Source organism: Takifugu flavidus, chromosome 8 (genome assembly GCF_003711565.1).
Source record: "Takifugu flavidus isolate HTHZ2018 chromosome 8, ASM371156v2, whole genome shotgun sequence".
Classification (NCBI taxonomy): Eukaryota; Metazoa; Chordata; class Actinopteri; order Tetraodontiformes; family Tetraodontidae; genus Takifugu; species Takifugu flavidus.
Genome location: NC_079527.1, coordinates 5685410 through 5699977, shown reverse-complemented (window position 1 = coordinate 5699977; position 14568 = coordinate 5685410). Strand labels below are relative to the sequence as shown.

The 14568-nt window shown below is 39.4% G+C and overlaps 2 protein-coding genes, 1 long non-coding RNA gene and 5 other non-coding genes across 10 annotated transcripts; 2 read left to right on the top strand and 6 right to left on the bottom strand.

Moving 5' to 3' along the window:
* The first annotated feature begins 411 nt into the window (after positions 1 to 411).
* On the top strand, positions 412 to 5373 carry stac3 (SH3 and cysteine rich domain 3). Its single transcript, XM_057041788.1, has 14 exons — positions 412 to 1030; positions 1112 to 1304; positions 1920 to 1951; positions 2511 to 2589; positions 2985 to 3138; positions 3223 to 3320; positions 3420 to 3480; positions 3572 to 3669; positions 3815 to 3884; positions 4099 to 4148; positions 4267 to 4349; positions 4476 to 4527; positions 4598 to 4735; positions 4845 to 5373. The coding sequence occupies exons 3-14, from the start codon at positions 1944 to 1946 to the stop codon at positions 4950 to 4952; spliced, it is 999 nt and encodes a 332-aa protein (XP_056897768.1). The 5' UTR covers positions 412 to 1030; positions 1112 to 1304; positions 1920 to 1943; the 3' UTR covers positions 4953 to 5373.
* LOC130530538 (uncharacterized) lies at positions 3891 to 9574 on the bottom strand. 3 transcript variants are annotated; one of them, XR_008951865.1, is made up of 5 exons: positions 8690 to 9574; positions 8495 to 8546; positions 7048 to 7961; positions 6850 to 6901; positions 3891 to 4104 (listed from the first exon to the last, which is right to left on the bottom strand). It is a non-coding gene; the product is annotated as an uncharacterized LOC130530538 (long non-coding RNA). The 3 variants fall into 3 exon arrangements; XR_008951864.1 differs by having other exon boundaries at positions 6850 to 7961; positions 8690 to 9570; XR_008951863.1 differs by lacking the exon at positions 3891 to 4104 and having other exon boundaries at positions 5765 to 6901; positions 8690 to 9560.
* LOC130530751 (U5 spliceosomal RNA) lies at positions 5849 to 5962 on the bottom strand. The gene has a single exon (XR_008951915.1). It is a non-coding gene; the product is annotated as a U5 spliceosomal RNA (small nuclear RNA).
* On the bottom strand, positions 6725 to 6838 carry LOC130530752 (U5 spliceosomal RNA). Its single transcript, XR_008951916.1, has one exon. It is a non-coding gene; the product is annotated as a U5 spliceosomal RNA (small nuclear RNA).
* Positions 7539 to 7652, bottom strand: LOC130530761 (U5 spliceosomal RNA). The gene has a single exon (XR_008951925.1). It is a non-coding gene; the product is annotated as a U5 spliceosomal RNA (small nuclear RNA).
* LOC130530749 (U5 spliceosomal RNA) lies at positions 8370 to 8483 on the bottom strand. Its single transcript, XR_008951914.1, has one exon. It is a non-coding gene; the product is annotated as a U5 spliceosomal RNA (small nuclear RNA).
* On the bottom strand, positions 9182 to 9295 carry LOC130530760 (U5 spliceosomal RNA). The gene has a single exon (XR_008951924.1). It is a non-coding gene; the product is annotated as a U5 spliceosomal RNA (small nuclear RNA).
* Positions 9575 to 10278: 704 nt separating the features above from the next.
* On the top strand, positions 10279 to 14550 carry LOC130529649 (neurexophilin-2-like). The gene is made up of 3 exons (XM_057040095.1): positions 10279 to 10293; positions 10600 to 10650; positions 13248 to 14550. The coding sequence occupies exons 1-3, from the start codon at positions 10279 to 10281 to the stop codon at positions 14076 to 14078; spliced, it is 897 nt and encodes a 298-aa protein (XP_056896075.1). The 3' UTR covers positions 14079 to 14550.
* Positions 14551 to 14568: the final 18 nt, after the last annotated feature.

The following is a 14568-nucleotide window of genomic DNA, read 5'->3' as shown; positions in this document are numbered from 1 at the left end:
TGCTTGTCTTTAATGAATATTCCATAGGCTTTGCGTATGATTAACCAACTGGTTTAACCTGATTGGAGCTGGTTGTCCGATGTATGTTGTTCCATTGCAAAGCTAAAATTGCTCTTAAAAATATTTTAGAGATAATTCAAATCTAATGTTTAGAATGGCTTTAGTATGGAATTTTACCAAACATTGTACTTCCTTAAAAAACTTAATATATGTGAGCACGCCTTCACTATTGTAATCAGCAAGTCTTGGACCGAGCAGAAAATGAATGAATAAACAATCCTTTGAGGAAGAGAAAGCTCTATGATTGAATATTTTTACCTTGACTATTTGCTGGTGTCCCGCGATAATAAAATGACGTATCTGACCTTCTTAATATTTCCTTGTAACATAAATGTGGATTAAAGTCATTACTGAAATGTGAAATTGTGATTATATTCAACTGTGCAAAGGGACCATGATATTTTTAAGTCTCCTTTTTTGAAGTACTGTAAAATGTTGCCCTTTAGCAAAAATCTACACCTTTTTCTGTCCCAAAGAGTTGAGGTTGGAATAAAACAGTCCCTCTATAGATGAACTGAGGTAAATCTGTAGCGTGAAATTGTGACCGTCTTAATCTGCTTTGAGATTTTATTAATGGGGGAAAATAATCAAAGATAATTTCATCTTTTGGGGTCACATCAATAAAACCTTCCACTTGAAACCCTTCTCCTCTGAAGTGTGACCAAAATCTCATCATATACATACCTAAAAGACTCCTGGTGTGATTTTTTCTGAAAGGGTAATGATCCTCAATGTGTAATCATTGATACAAACCACCCAGCGACAAATAAAGTCTTTATCTGGTTCTGAAACAACAGAGGAGAGTGTGTTTACCAGTGTGTGTACTTCTGCTGTTTGTGAAAAATGACAAGGAGAAAAAGGTGAGTGTGCAATGAAGATAGAGCAAGTGAAAGTATCTGATTTCTGGTCGTCATCGGTGCTCCGTCCAGGGTCCCCAGCTGTCGCCAACAGTCATCTTGACACATGAGTGGTTCGTATGGCATGCACACAAACACACATTCAAGCACACGCGCTCTCAATCATAGGTTAATATACACACATGTTCATTCAGGAACACTGGGGATCACCTAAATTGACAGTAAGTGTCTCATCGTGACGTTGACCCCAGTGGGCCTGAACTGAGGACGCAGGTTTGTTCCTTCTGGATCCACTGGACAGATCAGCTCCTGTAACTGGCAGCAGGAAAGGAAACTTCCCGTGTGTGCTGGATTTTATCCTCAGAGCTCTGTGAACTTTGACTGAAGGTAAGATGCAGCTGGTTTGATGTTTTAGGTTATTGTGTAAAGTTTCTTCAAGTCAGACCATATGGGTCCATTTTTCAACCTAATATTTATATAGCAATTATGTAAAGATTATAAGTTTTGTAGATATTTGTGATTTTAGAAAGAGTGATTTTGATTGTGGTTACTTTTTAATCAATTTGCTCTTTTTTTCAAGCTTACTGGACCAGATTTAGATGTGCTGAGTAGATTAAATTTCACAGCCCTAGAATAGGTTCAGCCGAGCAGACAAGGACACTCGTGCAGTGTGTGTTTGCATGTGTTTGCTATGTATTTCAAGCTTTTCGATCAGAATTCACACAGATGTGTGATCTGTTTGTGTGTCTTTGTGTTGTGTAATTCCTTTGTAAGTCCTCCATTTATTTTTATTTATTTATGTATTTTAAACTTAACGTTGTTGGTGGCAACACATCACAACCAACCCTCAAAACACCCTGGCCGTCTTAGTTCAGTTGGGATTTCATGAAAATTGAGCAGGTAGCTTTTGGTTTTGATAACCCTGGCAGCCAACTCCTGATTTAAAAAAAAATAATTCAATACTTTTTGTACTGTAAAACTAAAATAAACTTATCTTTGTAGGTAAAGCAGTATTGACGGCTACCGATGGATCTGTAAGTATATTTCGTGCATTTTTGATGCACTCGTTTAAGATTGATCATTTTCAAAAGGTCATATTACTGTAACTGTTGCACAGATGTGAGTTTAAAAGTTTGGGAATTTAAAAACAGTAAAATAGCTAGAATTTAAAATGGGATAAGAAACTTAAACCTTTTTTGGAATAATTTGATTAAGTCTTACAGCAAATCTGTGTCAAATCAAACATTATGAGCATGATCCACACTGGCTTCTCCTTGCATTGTGGCAGAGATTTTTCAAAGTAGTTTTTAATATTTAATATTAATATTATTTTTTTCATATAATTAGTTATAATTATAGTTACATTCTGTAATATATTCTTAAAGTTGCTCAAAAAAAGAGCTCAATGTTCTCAAATGGATTATGTGAGTCGCAATGCACAATGAAAATCTAATTTTGACTTAGATCAGTGATTTGATATAAAAGTCAGTCAGTGAAATTATTTGTTTGTTTTTATGTCATGGTTTTAATTTTTGAAAGTAGCTGTCGGAAGTTGAATGAGTTTTTCCTCTCGTGTGTGTGTGTGTGCGTCAGGGAGGATGACAAACACTCTTTGGATATCCATGACAACCCTCCAGTGCCTGACAACGTAGTGAAAGAGGACGGAGACACTGTGAGTGGCAGGACCATGTCCACCCCCCCGTCACTGTCAACAGTACCATTCTGAGACAGTTTAAAATAGCCACCAGCTGGGGCAGGAACGCAGTTCAACCACGACTGGAAAAATATGAACCATGACTTTTGTGTTTCTGCTGTTTTTATCCCAGTGGGGAATAAAATTTTGCAGATAGAAGTTTCAGGAATGATTCGTATATGATTTAAAATAAAGCCCTGGAATTAAACATTTTCAGTCAGATGCTCCCAAAACATGAAACTTGCACATTTATGAAATACTCCACATTACCTTTATCTAATTTCCTGTTCTTTGTGTGTGCATTAAAACACACTCATGTGCTGTTTTGGTAAATAACAGTTATATATTGTTTTGTTTTGTTTTTTTATGTAAAGGTCTATTTTATATATGAGGAGGAGGTTGAAGTGGAGGAGAAGGAACCAGAACCTCAAGAGCCTGTCGTCCGGGTTAATGACAAACCGCACAAATTCAAGGACCACTACTGCAAGAAACCAAAGTTTTGTGACGTCTGTGCTCGCATGATAGTCCGTACGTATATTTATATTTACTACAACAAACAAATGAAAGAATAAATAAATGGCAGTTTTAATTTATCCACTTTTGCCCTTCCAGTAAACAACAAATTTGCTCTGAGGTGTAAAAACTGCAAGACCAACATCCACCATTCATGTCAGTCCTATGTAGAATTCCAGAGGTGCTTTGGTAAAATTGTGAGTTTCTCTGCAGCCAGTTAACACAACAGTAAGACAAAGTGTGGAAACACACAGGAAACTTTGGTGCATATAACAGCCTTGATTTGTCTAACGCAGCCGCCCGGCTTCAGAAGAGCCTACAGCTCCCCCCTGTACAGCAGCGACCAACCAGACTCAAGTGAGTCCAGTATTGCAGCCTGCCTGGCATTGATCTGTACATCTGATTGGTAACATTTATTAATCTAAATTACGGCTCTGACTTTCTCCAGACAACCCGAATCGGAATGACCCAGTTTTTGACACTCTGCGGGTTGGGGTCATCATGGCCAATAAGGAGCGTAAAAAGAATGAAAATGACAAGAAAAATGTGCGTGTTTATAAACAAACATTCATTCATATTACATGACTACATTATAAAATATGAGGAGCAAGTAAAAATGTATGAATGAAATAATCCATACATAAAGAAATTAAAAGTAACATGTGTATGTCAAATAATGTTTCTTCTTCAGATGATGATGATGATGGAAGAAGAGGAAGAGGAGAACCAGCAGCCCAAAGAAAACGAAGAGGGAGGGGAAGGTAGATGCTAATGAATCAAAGCTCAGCATATTTGCAGCAGACGTGATTAACGATTATTAAATAATCAGATCTGACACACACGTAGTGCTGTTTTATTTGGAAAAAGTAAAATAGAGTTGTAAGGAAAGTAATATGGTCAAGTACAAGCAAACTTATCTCACCAGTATGATGTAAACAAATTGTTGTAAATAATGAATTTGTCTGATGGTCACAGGGAAACCTGAGGATAAGAAGGAGAAAGGTGGAGACAAAGCAGATGAAAAGGTCAGAAAAAAGACTGTTGCAACTATTTATCAAGTTGACTTAGTAATGATGTTTGTTTACATGAGTTTGTTGCACTTTAGCTGCCTAAGCAGTAATGACTGTGCTGGCTTGTCAACAGGCTAAGGGAACATTTTCCCAATCCCACTATTACCTGGCTCTTTACCGCTTCAAGGCCATAGAAAAGGATGACCTTGATTTCCAGTATGATTACAAGTTTTAAATATTACCCACCGAGCATGTAATTATATAAGGTTGTTATACAAAAAAAATGCTTGAAATGTAAAAATGAACAAAAATGCTTTATTCCTTCTGTCCCTTTTGTTTAAGCCCTGGTGATCGGATCACAGTGTTGGATGACTCCAATGAAGAATGGTGGAGGGTGAGTTGAACATCTTAAGAGTTGATGTTGTAGATGTTGTATTTTAAACCTCTGCTGTGGCTCTTTTTAGGGAAAGATGGGGGAAAAGTCAGGCTACTTCCCCACCAACTACCTCATTAAGGTACGAGCATCAGAAAGGGTTTTTAAGGTGACACGCTCCTTTGTAGGAAACAGGGAGATGGGACAAATCACATTAAAGAAAGATCAGGTAATGACTGCAAAAGAAAGCATATTTTCTTTATTTTATTAATGTCCAACAAAATAACTGTTCTCACAATATCACCAAGGAATTAAGGTGAACTTTCTCTGTGTTTCAGATTGTAGTGAAGAAAGGAGATGAGAAAGGTGGATACTTAAAGGTCAGCACTGGACGCAAGCTGGGCTACTTCCCTGCTGATCTTCTAGAAGAGATCACTGTGACATAAAATCATTACAAGCCATTAAAGAGCTGAACGCATTAATTAAACAGGCCTTACCGGCTGGGCCTTCTTCTTCGTTTCAATTTTATCGTAACAATTACATAAAATAAATTTCTTCAATGTATCTATGATGCACGAAACACATCTCATTTATAAATGTACTAGATATTTGTTAAGAGTTATTAAGGTACTGTACACAGAAAGATAACACAGCCACATGCTTCAGGTACCACCTGCTTGTGTGACAAATTATGCATACATTTACTTTAGTTTGAGGATATTAATCAATAATTAATTTAAACACACATATATTAAGGTTAAAAACGAGCAATTCGCACTTATTTGCATAAGACTTTGCACAATTGCTGTTTATAAAGTTAGCCATAAAAACTGAATGTCGATTCAAATAAAATTACAATGTTGTGAAGATCATTCTTTATTTCCTCCCAAATGAAGACAATCCAGGCATTTTTTGATATTCCAGAAGAAAAACGTAAACAAAAGAAACATTTCACAACTCAAAATGACGTTTATTTTCTTCTTCCCCCACTTCCTCCTACTCTTCTTCTTCTTGGTTTCCAATAAGTGGGCGTGGCAATCCTGCCACCTAGCGGCCCCACAGCGAACACAAAATATTCACGCCAACACAAGCGTGCAACCCGAGTTCAGCATTTCAATAACGTATTGCGTTTTCTAAAGGGTACAACTTGATTCATTTTATCTGTTTTTGGTCAATTACAGGAATTATGATAGTTTGCTTTTCACATTAAGAATAACCCTGAACTTACTAATGTAATGTAATGACCCTAACCCAACCTATGATAGCTCCACTTTCATATTGGAATTAATCCTGGACATACTAATGTGAAAACATGGAGCTTTATTCTTTAACATGTGCAGAAAGCCCCGCTTACGCAGAGCATCAAAAAATTGAGATAAACTCTTGTTGAGCCTCTCCACGGAAATCTTTAGTAAAAGGCGAAAGATTTATACGATCTGAAGAGAATCAAGAGTGAACTACAATTCCCTGCAGTGGTGGTCCACCCGATCTTCCACGACAGGATCATCACCCACGGTTCATCATTTAAACTGTTCAGGAATTTGAACACGTTTTAGAGATCGTGAGACAAATATTATGCTCAAATAAAAACGTATACAATAAAGTTGTTTCACACCCCAAAATTACTTTGTTCTCGTTTTATCCGCCACTGCGTTCTCCTTCTCTTCTTCTTGGTTTTAATCACCCTGGGTGACGTTGCTACCCCCTGCAGGCGCTGGGGCGAAGGGCAAGTACTGTAGCTCCACATGTCAACACAATTTTACGTTTGTAAATCATCGAAAGGATTCCACGCACTGAAATTATAAATTTAATTATCACCGTCTTAATTTGTAATTTAAATTAGAAGGCATGTATACTGTTAATTAACATGAGAAATGTTTTATGTGTCACCTATAGAACAGATATATAAAACACGGTTATTGCACCGACAATTTGTAGCCTGATTTTATTTGTTGACGCACCGCCAGATTTTTTGTTACAATGGAAGGGGTCAACATCTGCGCATAAACAACTGATTATGCATTAGTCAGTATCCCGCTATATAGTCAAAGATGACAAAATAATTAAATGTACTCCTTTCTGTCTTTGAAGAGAGATTAAGTTTATTGGACGAGCTGGAAGAAGTATCTTGAGAGAGGGTAAATCTGGGCTCCTCTGCGTAGGCTCCCCGGATAAGCGGTGGAATATGGATGAATATTGTCATTAAACATGTGCAGAAAGCCCCGCTTTCGCAGGGCACCAAAAAATTGAGATAAACTCTTGTTGAGCCTCTCCACGGAAATCTTTAGTAAAAGGCGAAAGATTTATACGATCTGAAGAGAATCAAGAGTGAACTACAGCTACCTCCAGTGGTGGTCCAGCCGATCTTCCACGACAGGATCATCACCCACGGTTCCTCATGGAAACAGGCGGTGAAATAAACTCATTATAAGCTCATGTCGTAAGCTTGAACACATTTTGCTGATAGTTATTATTATTATTATATTATTATTGCAAACTAAAAAGGGCATAGAATAAACTTGTGTCATAGCCCAAAATTACTTTTTATTCTTGTTTTATCAACGTTGTCTGGCCTCGGTGCATAGCTGCATTCTCGTTTTCTTCTGGGTTTGTAATCACCGTGGAGGACATTCCTGCCCCCTAGAGGCGCTGGGGCGAGGAGCAGGATTTCACAAACAAATGAGCATATTTCGACAAAATTTTAAATTAAGTTATCGAACGGATTGGACGCATTGAAATTGCAAACGACAGTGAAAACATCTTCCTTTCTAACTTAAATTAGAAAAAGGCATGTATAAAGGTGCCGACGCGTGCGCTCCTTGGAGTTATAATGACAACTAGAACATGCACGATGTTATTCTATCGCATCCGACAGTTGTTCTATGTTTTAAAATGACTGACAACATCCTAGTCCGATTAATCAACCACACATTTTAAGTAGCTATTTTATAACAGCTCGAGCTCCATACTAGAATGACTCCTGAATTTACTAATGTCGAAATATGGTGCTTTATTCTTAAACATGTACAGGAAGCCCCGCTAAAGCAAGGCATCAAAAAATTGAGATAAACTCTTGTTGAGCCTCTCCACGGAAATCTTTAGTAAAAGGCGAAAGATTTATACGATCTGAAGAGAATCAAGAGTGAACTACAGCTACCTCCAGTGGTGGTCCAGCCGATCTTCCACGACAGGATCATCACCCACGGTTCCTCATGGAAACAGGCGGTGAAATAAACTCATTATAAGCTCATGTCATAAGCTTGAACACATTTTGCTGATAGTTATTATTATTATTATATTATTATTGCAAACTAAAAAGGACATAGAATAAACTTGTGTCATAGCCCAAAATTACTTTTGATAAAACAACGTTGTCTGGCCTCGGTGCATAGCTGCATTCTCGTTTTCTTCTGGGTTGTAATCACCGTGGAGGACAGTCCTGCCCCCTAGAGGCGCTGGGGCGAGGAGCAGGATTTCACACACAATGAGCATATTTCGACAAAATTCTAAGTTTGTCATATTTCGACAAAATTTTAAATTAAGTTATCGAACGGATTCGACGCATTGAAATTGCAAACGACAGTGAAAACATCTTCCTTTCTAACTTAAATTAGAAAAAGGCATATATAAAGGTGCCGACGCGTGCGCTCCTTGGAGTTATAATGACAATTAGAACATGCACGATGTTATTCTATCGCATCCGACAGTTGTTCTATGTTTTAAAATGACTGACAACATCCTAGTCCGATTAATCAACCACACATTTTAAGTAACTATTTGATAATAGCTTGGTTTCCATATTAAAATCATTACTGAACATATTAATGTCAAATTTTGTGCTTTATTCTTGAACATGTACAGGAAGCCCCGCTAACGCAGGGCATCAAAAAATTGAGATAAACTCCTGTTGAGCCTCTCCACGGAAATCTTTAGTAAAAGGCGAAAGATTTATACGATCTGAAGAGAATCAAGAGTGAACTACAGCTACCTCCAGTGGTGGTCCACCCGATCTTCCACGACAGGCTCATCACCCACGGTTCCTCATGGAAACAGGCGGTGAAATAAACTCATTATAAGCTCATGTCGTAAGCTTGAACACATTTTGCAGATAGTTATTATTATTATATTATTATTGCAAACTAAAAAGGACATAGAATAAACTTGTGTCATAGCCCAAAATTACTTTTTATTCTTGTTTTATCAACGTTGTCTGGCCTCGGTGCATAGCTGCATTCTCGTTTTCTTCTGGGTTTGTAATCACCGTGGAGGACATCCTGCCCCCTAGAGGCGCTGGGGCGAGGAGCAGGATTTCACAAACAAATGAGCATATTTCGACAAAATTACAAGTTTGTAAGTTATCGAACGGATTGGACGCATTGAAATCGCAAACTACAGTGAAAACATCTTCCTTTCTAACTTAAATTAGAAAAAGGCATGTATAAAGGTGCCGACGCGTGCGCTCCTAGGAGTTATAATGACAACTAGAACATGCACGATGTTATTCTATCGCATCCGACGGTTGTTCTATATTTTAAAATGACTGACAACATCCTAGGCCGATTAATCAACCACACATTATAAGAAGCAATTATATAATACTAGATTTTCATATTAAAGTTATTCCTGAACTCACTAATATGGAAATATTGTGTTTTATTCTTGAACATGAGCAGGAAGCCCCGCTAACGCAGGGCATCAAAAAATTGAGATATACTCTTGTTGAGCCTCTCCACGGAAATCTTTAGTAAAAGGCGAAAGATTTATACGATCTGAAGAGAATCAAGAGTGAACTAGCTTAATGCTGCCGGAGTGGTCCGACACATTTTCCCTGAGAACATCTTGACCGACGGTTTATGTTGAAATTGGTAAGCCGGTGAAATACATCGTTACATATAATTCCCAACTAAGAAGACCCTTTATGGAAAAAAATATGTGGTTTAATTACAGATTCACTCAAGTATATGTTTATAAATTTGAACTGCAACATGCGCGCTAAGAATTATGGGAACAGGGCGAACTAGACCACGCCTCTGGGAGTGACATATTTCGCCAAATACCGCTTGTATAGTGACATTTCTTTTATTTATTACTGTAAAACATTGCCATCGCCAAATATTACATTTTTAATTACAAAATCCGTCCAAAGAAGATTACGCACCTCCTCCATGCGGCGCAGAAAGTGGACAGCGCTTTCTTTCTGGAGCGCGCGTGTGCTGTAAAAGCGTGTGCACGCGCAATTGTACAGCTCCATCGCGATTAGCAGAATATATATTTTCAGTTGTAGGAAGTGAGGATTTTTGATGGTTTGATACTTAGTTTTAAATTGAGAGTTAGGCTAAGGAAAGATAAAGGTAAGAAGACAGGTATTCCATACAAACCTGGAAATATTGGACGGTAAATCTGCTACTAATGCCCATATGAGAAAATAATACACGCTTAACATTTAGAAACTCCAAATTTAAAGTCAATAAGTTAATTTATTGATTGGCATAACACATATAAGTAGTAAATAAATTACTGTAAATGTGAACATACTGTAGGACACATAAGGTACATAATGTACCTTGAAACTGAGTGGTGGCAGCATTTCACCAGACATGTCAGAGTTTTTTTTTTATATATATATATATATATATATATATATATATTTCCCAAAGAAAGTCATTGTCATTTTTTCAGCCTCCCCATGGTTTCAGGATGCAGGAACAGCCCGGAAGGGTTGTCAAAACCATGCCCGTCTGAGCGCGCCTATCTGTGGGTTGACGAGTCATAATGAGGGTTGGCCAGGTGGAGAAAATGAGCAAGGAAGAAAGTGAGGACTCCTCTCACTGTGTGTGCATATGTGTGTGCATGTGTGTGTGCATGTGTGCGTGCGTGTGTGTATGTGTGTGGCGGGGGGGCTGAGCACTAAAAGGGGGAGAGGGATGATGCGAGGGAGAAGCTCTGTATTTATTCCAGATTTTGGAGTCTCGCTGCAATGTCTCCTCTTCACGGTGCTTTTGACTTAATTCTTCAAAAGTAGTGAGTATAAAATAGGACTGGCAGCCCCTGGACAATCAGTTTTACTGACTGGAGAAACGTAACAATATAAAGATGTTGTGTGTGAACTTTTTCATCACCTGTATGTATCTTCTCCCATCAGCGGTGAGTCCAGAAGTGAACACTTCTTCATATGTGCATGTTTTATGCCTGAACTATTCTATAATGTTAAGTACCGTAAAACTTGAACAAAGGATCTGTACTTGTACTCAAAGTTAAACAGTTTCATACATGCTGAAGGAGTATGAGTTTTCATAGACGGATGTGAGGACTCCAGCCAGTTTTCTTGTGCGTCAGGTGTGACTCTACACTTGTGCCATATGATAATAATTGCATAATATAATGGCTATTCGTAGCATTTGTATGAATTTATATTTGTTTATATATGTTGTCCACTCTTGAGCAGCTAATTACAGATAACATTCAAGTTGTAACCTAATAACACAGACCAAAGGCATTGGTTACTGTCAGTAAAAGTGTCAGATGTGAAGAACTGATAACACAAGAAATGTCATTTAATAACAAATGAATTTAAATATCAATACTGTGTTTCTTAAACTCACATTACAGTTTAAGTAATGTTTTCCCTCATTTGGGTGGATGGACACTAGAAAATTGGCAGTTTATGGTTTTGCATCTGTTGTTAAAATGCACTCGCCGTTATCAGGATTCTTTCTGCTTCTGCAGAGATGTTTACGATGGTGTTGCGTTTGCATTCACTCTGCCACCGGTGCTCAGTTGCAGGCTGTGTGCTGGCATCTTGACACAGCCAGTGACATGGCTGTCACGGAGTGGGCTCCAATTAGAGGAGCCGGAGATGGAGGTTTTCAACAATAAGGCACCTCTGGAGTTCACTCCAGGCTGGCACACATGGCTGAGATGTTTAAGGAGTCCCACAGGGTGATAAGAAATGCCATTGACAAATGATTAGAATAGATTCTATTTCTAAACAAGTTTCTACTCGTACATATTTTTACTTGATAACTTGTGATTGGATGATGGATGGATGGATGATTAATCAATCTGAAGATTTGATCATGTATTAGATAAAATAGGCAAACAAACATGATATAAAATCAGAATTGGAAGTAAATGAGAAGAAATTATAACAGAGAAAAGTTGTTTCACACATCTGAGACATTTTTCAAACCTTAGAAGTCTATACTAACCCTGCACCAAGCATATTAATATTTTATCCTCCGATGTGTGTGTGATTTGTCGCCCTTCTGGGTTATTGATTGATAAATAAATAAAAATCCAGCAGATAATGAGGTTGCATTGAAAAGAGAATTGAATGCTCTACCAGGAGGGGAGAAAGAGGACAGCGAATTAAAATGTGTTGATGGCTATATGTGTGTGTGTGTGTGTGTGTGTGTGTGTGTGTGTGTCTGTGTGTCTGTGTGTCTGTGTGTCTGTGTGTCTGTGTCTGTGTGTGTGTGGTTTCTGCAGTCCTTGCCTGAAGTGACCCATCGATCGCAAGTGTTTCTCATACGGTGATGTACACCAAAGCATGATTGTTTTAATCGATCACGCCCGTTTTGTAATCTAGTTCGTGTGCAACTGTCCTTTGTTTGTCTGTCCTGATGATCTCAAGGTTTCCACAGATTTCTCTCTTGTGTAAATACACTGTGATTGAATACGTCCCTGACAGCAGAGTTGAGTTCATATTAACCTCATCAAAATCCAGCAGTTTTTGTTCCTCTCAAGACATCTAATGTTATTTAATGTACAATCATAAATATTCTAAACTGCAGCTACCAGCAGTTCCTTCAGGGAGCGTTTCAATCACATGTTTAAATAGCAGCAGGAACGTCAGAAATCCCCTGTGCTGAGCATAAGGTCATTACCTGCCAAGTGTCACCATCAAGGCCAAAGGTATCGGGAAACATTTTCACCACAATGACAAAAGCCCCCCAAGGATGAGATCAACATTTAAAATGCCCCCTGGTAGTAGGTTGCTTCACATGGGCAGACCTGAAACGTGACATCATTTTCAGCCACCCCTCATACCCAGATTACAACTCGATGGATTGCTGAAATTATTTTTAAGATAGATTCTCTCAGGTCTTATCAGGAACATTTGTTTTTAAATCGACCGTCATCAGACCAGATCGGTTTCAACTATTGGATGCCATTAAAACTGGGTGTAACAGCATTTGCTATTGTGGTTGGTGGTAGCTCAGATTGGTGGGAACTGAGCTGGGAAGTGGAGGGTTCTATGTTCAAGGCCCATTCCAGACAGTAGGGGAAGTGCCTTCAGAGCACTGCTGTGGTACCTTTAAGCAATGCTCACATAGGGCCCAGCGATGAACTGGTGACCCATCCAGGGGTGGACCCTCCCTCCACCCATATGTGCACCCTTCCCATGACCCCAAAAGGGATAAAGCAGATAAGAAGACAAGATGAGATCATTTGCCATCATTATTCTACAGCTGAGTCCTGTTGGTGGAAGGCTGTGTGGCACATTACCCTGCTAGGTGTGCCTAATCTGTGCTTACAGATGCTAGTTTGCTTTCCCTAATCATCACCTTGAGCAGCTTGGTCAGGTAGGGTTCATAACTGCTCACCTTCTACCTCACGTCCACAGTGCAATGGCAGGTTGATAAATACAGCAGTTAGAGTCAGGGCATAACGTTGGATACAGGCCCTGATCTAATTCAGTTATTGTCTGTGTTGTAAGCAGTCTCCTATTGTTGTCCCAGGTCCAAGAAACAGCCAAACCTCTGGGCTTTCCCAGGCAGCAACGGAAAGTGGACGTGAGAGGGAGAAGAGGTGTCGTTGGAGCTGCTCTGAATGTCAAACAAGTAGAGAAGAACTTGCAGATCATCTCCACCAAGCACAAAACACCTTCATATGGCTCGCATGCTCCGTACGGATGGTCTCAGAATGTCTCGCAAGCCCTTGACCAGTATCAGTACCGTCCTGTTTCTAAAGTCAAGCCCCCAGCAAAAACATCTGCAAAGTCCAAGAAGATCCTGGGCTGGGGGGATTTTTACTTCAACGTCAAAACAGTGAAGTTCAGCCTCCTGGTGACAGGGAAAATCGTGGATCACATCAACGGAACGTTCAGCGTCTACTTCCGCCACAACTCTTCCCGCCTGGGGAACATATCCGTCAGTATCGTCCCGCCTTCTAAAGCTGTAGGATGGGAGGTGTTTGAGCCAGGCCCTCACTCCAAAAACTCAGTCTTGGACCCGGACCTGACATCTCAGTTTGGTCCACCTCAGTCCACCAGCGCCAACACGCCAAACCAACAGAAACCGCAAAACGATGCGACGGTGGTGTCGGAGCTCAACTGTCGCGTTGAATACCAGAGAACCAACCGGTCGAAGAAGACCAAACCCTGCATGTACGACCCGGGGCAGACCTGCTACTCTGAAAACACCCAGTCCCAGGCGGCGTGGATCTGTGCCAAGCCGTTTAAGGTCATCTGTATCTTCATCGCCTTCTTTGGCACAGATTACAGGCTGGTGCAGAAGGTCTGCCCTGATCACCACTTTCAGGCAGAGCAGAACCAGCAGCAATTTGGCTGATGGACTCAGAAACATTTACCATGACACGTGGACCAGTGATTTTTCTTCCTGCATCTTTCAAAATGTCGTAGCGCTTGTGATCGTATTAATGGAGAGTTGTGTTTGTCTGCATTCATCTGCCGAAAAGCTCCAGAAAAAGAAAAGTCTGACTCATTCATGAGGTCCTTTTATTTAAAGGGCTTCTGATATCTCTGAATATTCATGAGTTCCTATTTATCTGGATGTGAAAACGAGCAATGGCTGTGCATTTCAAATGTGACGTTCGCCGTTTGAAAAAAAAAATATATATACATGTGCATTCATCCATAATACAAAATGAAACTTTAGGCATTAATCATTTGTGGCTTTTCAAACTTTGACTGCTTTGAAGTAAATTTTTTCTATAAAATGAATATCTTGCCTGCAGTTTTGTGCATCTTTTCTTCCAATAACTTGTGCAGAGTGAGCAGAAACAGGGTTGACGGTTCCTACCAGTGGCTCAGACACACAC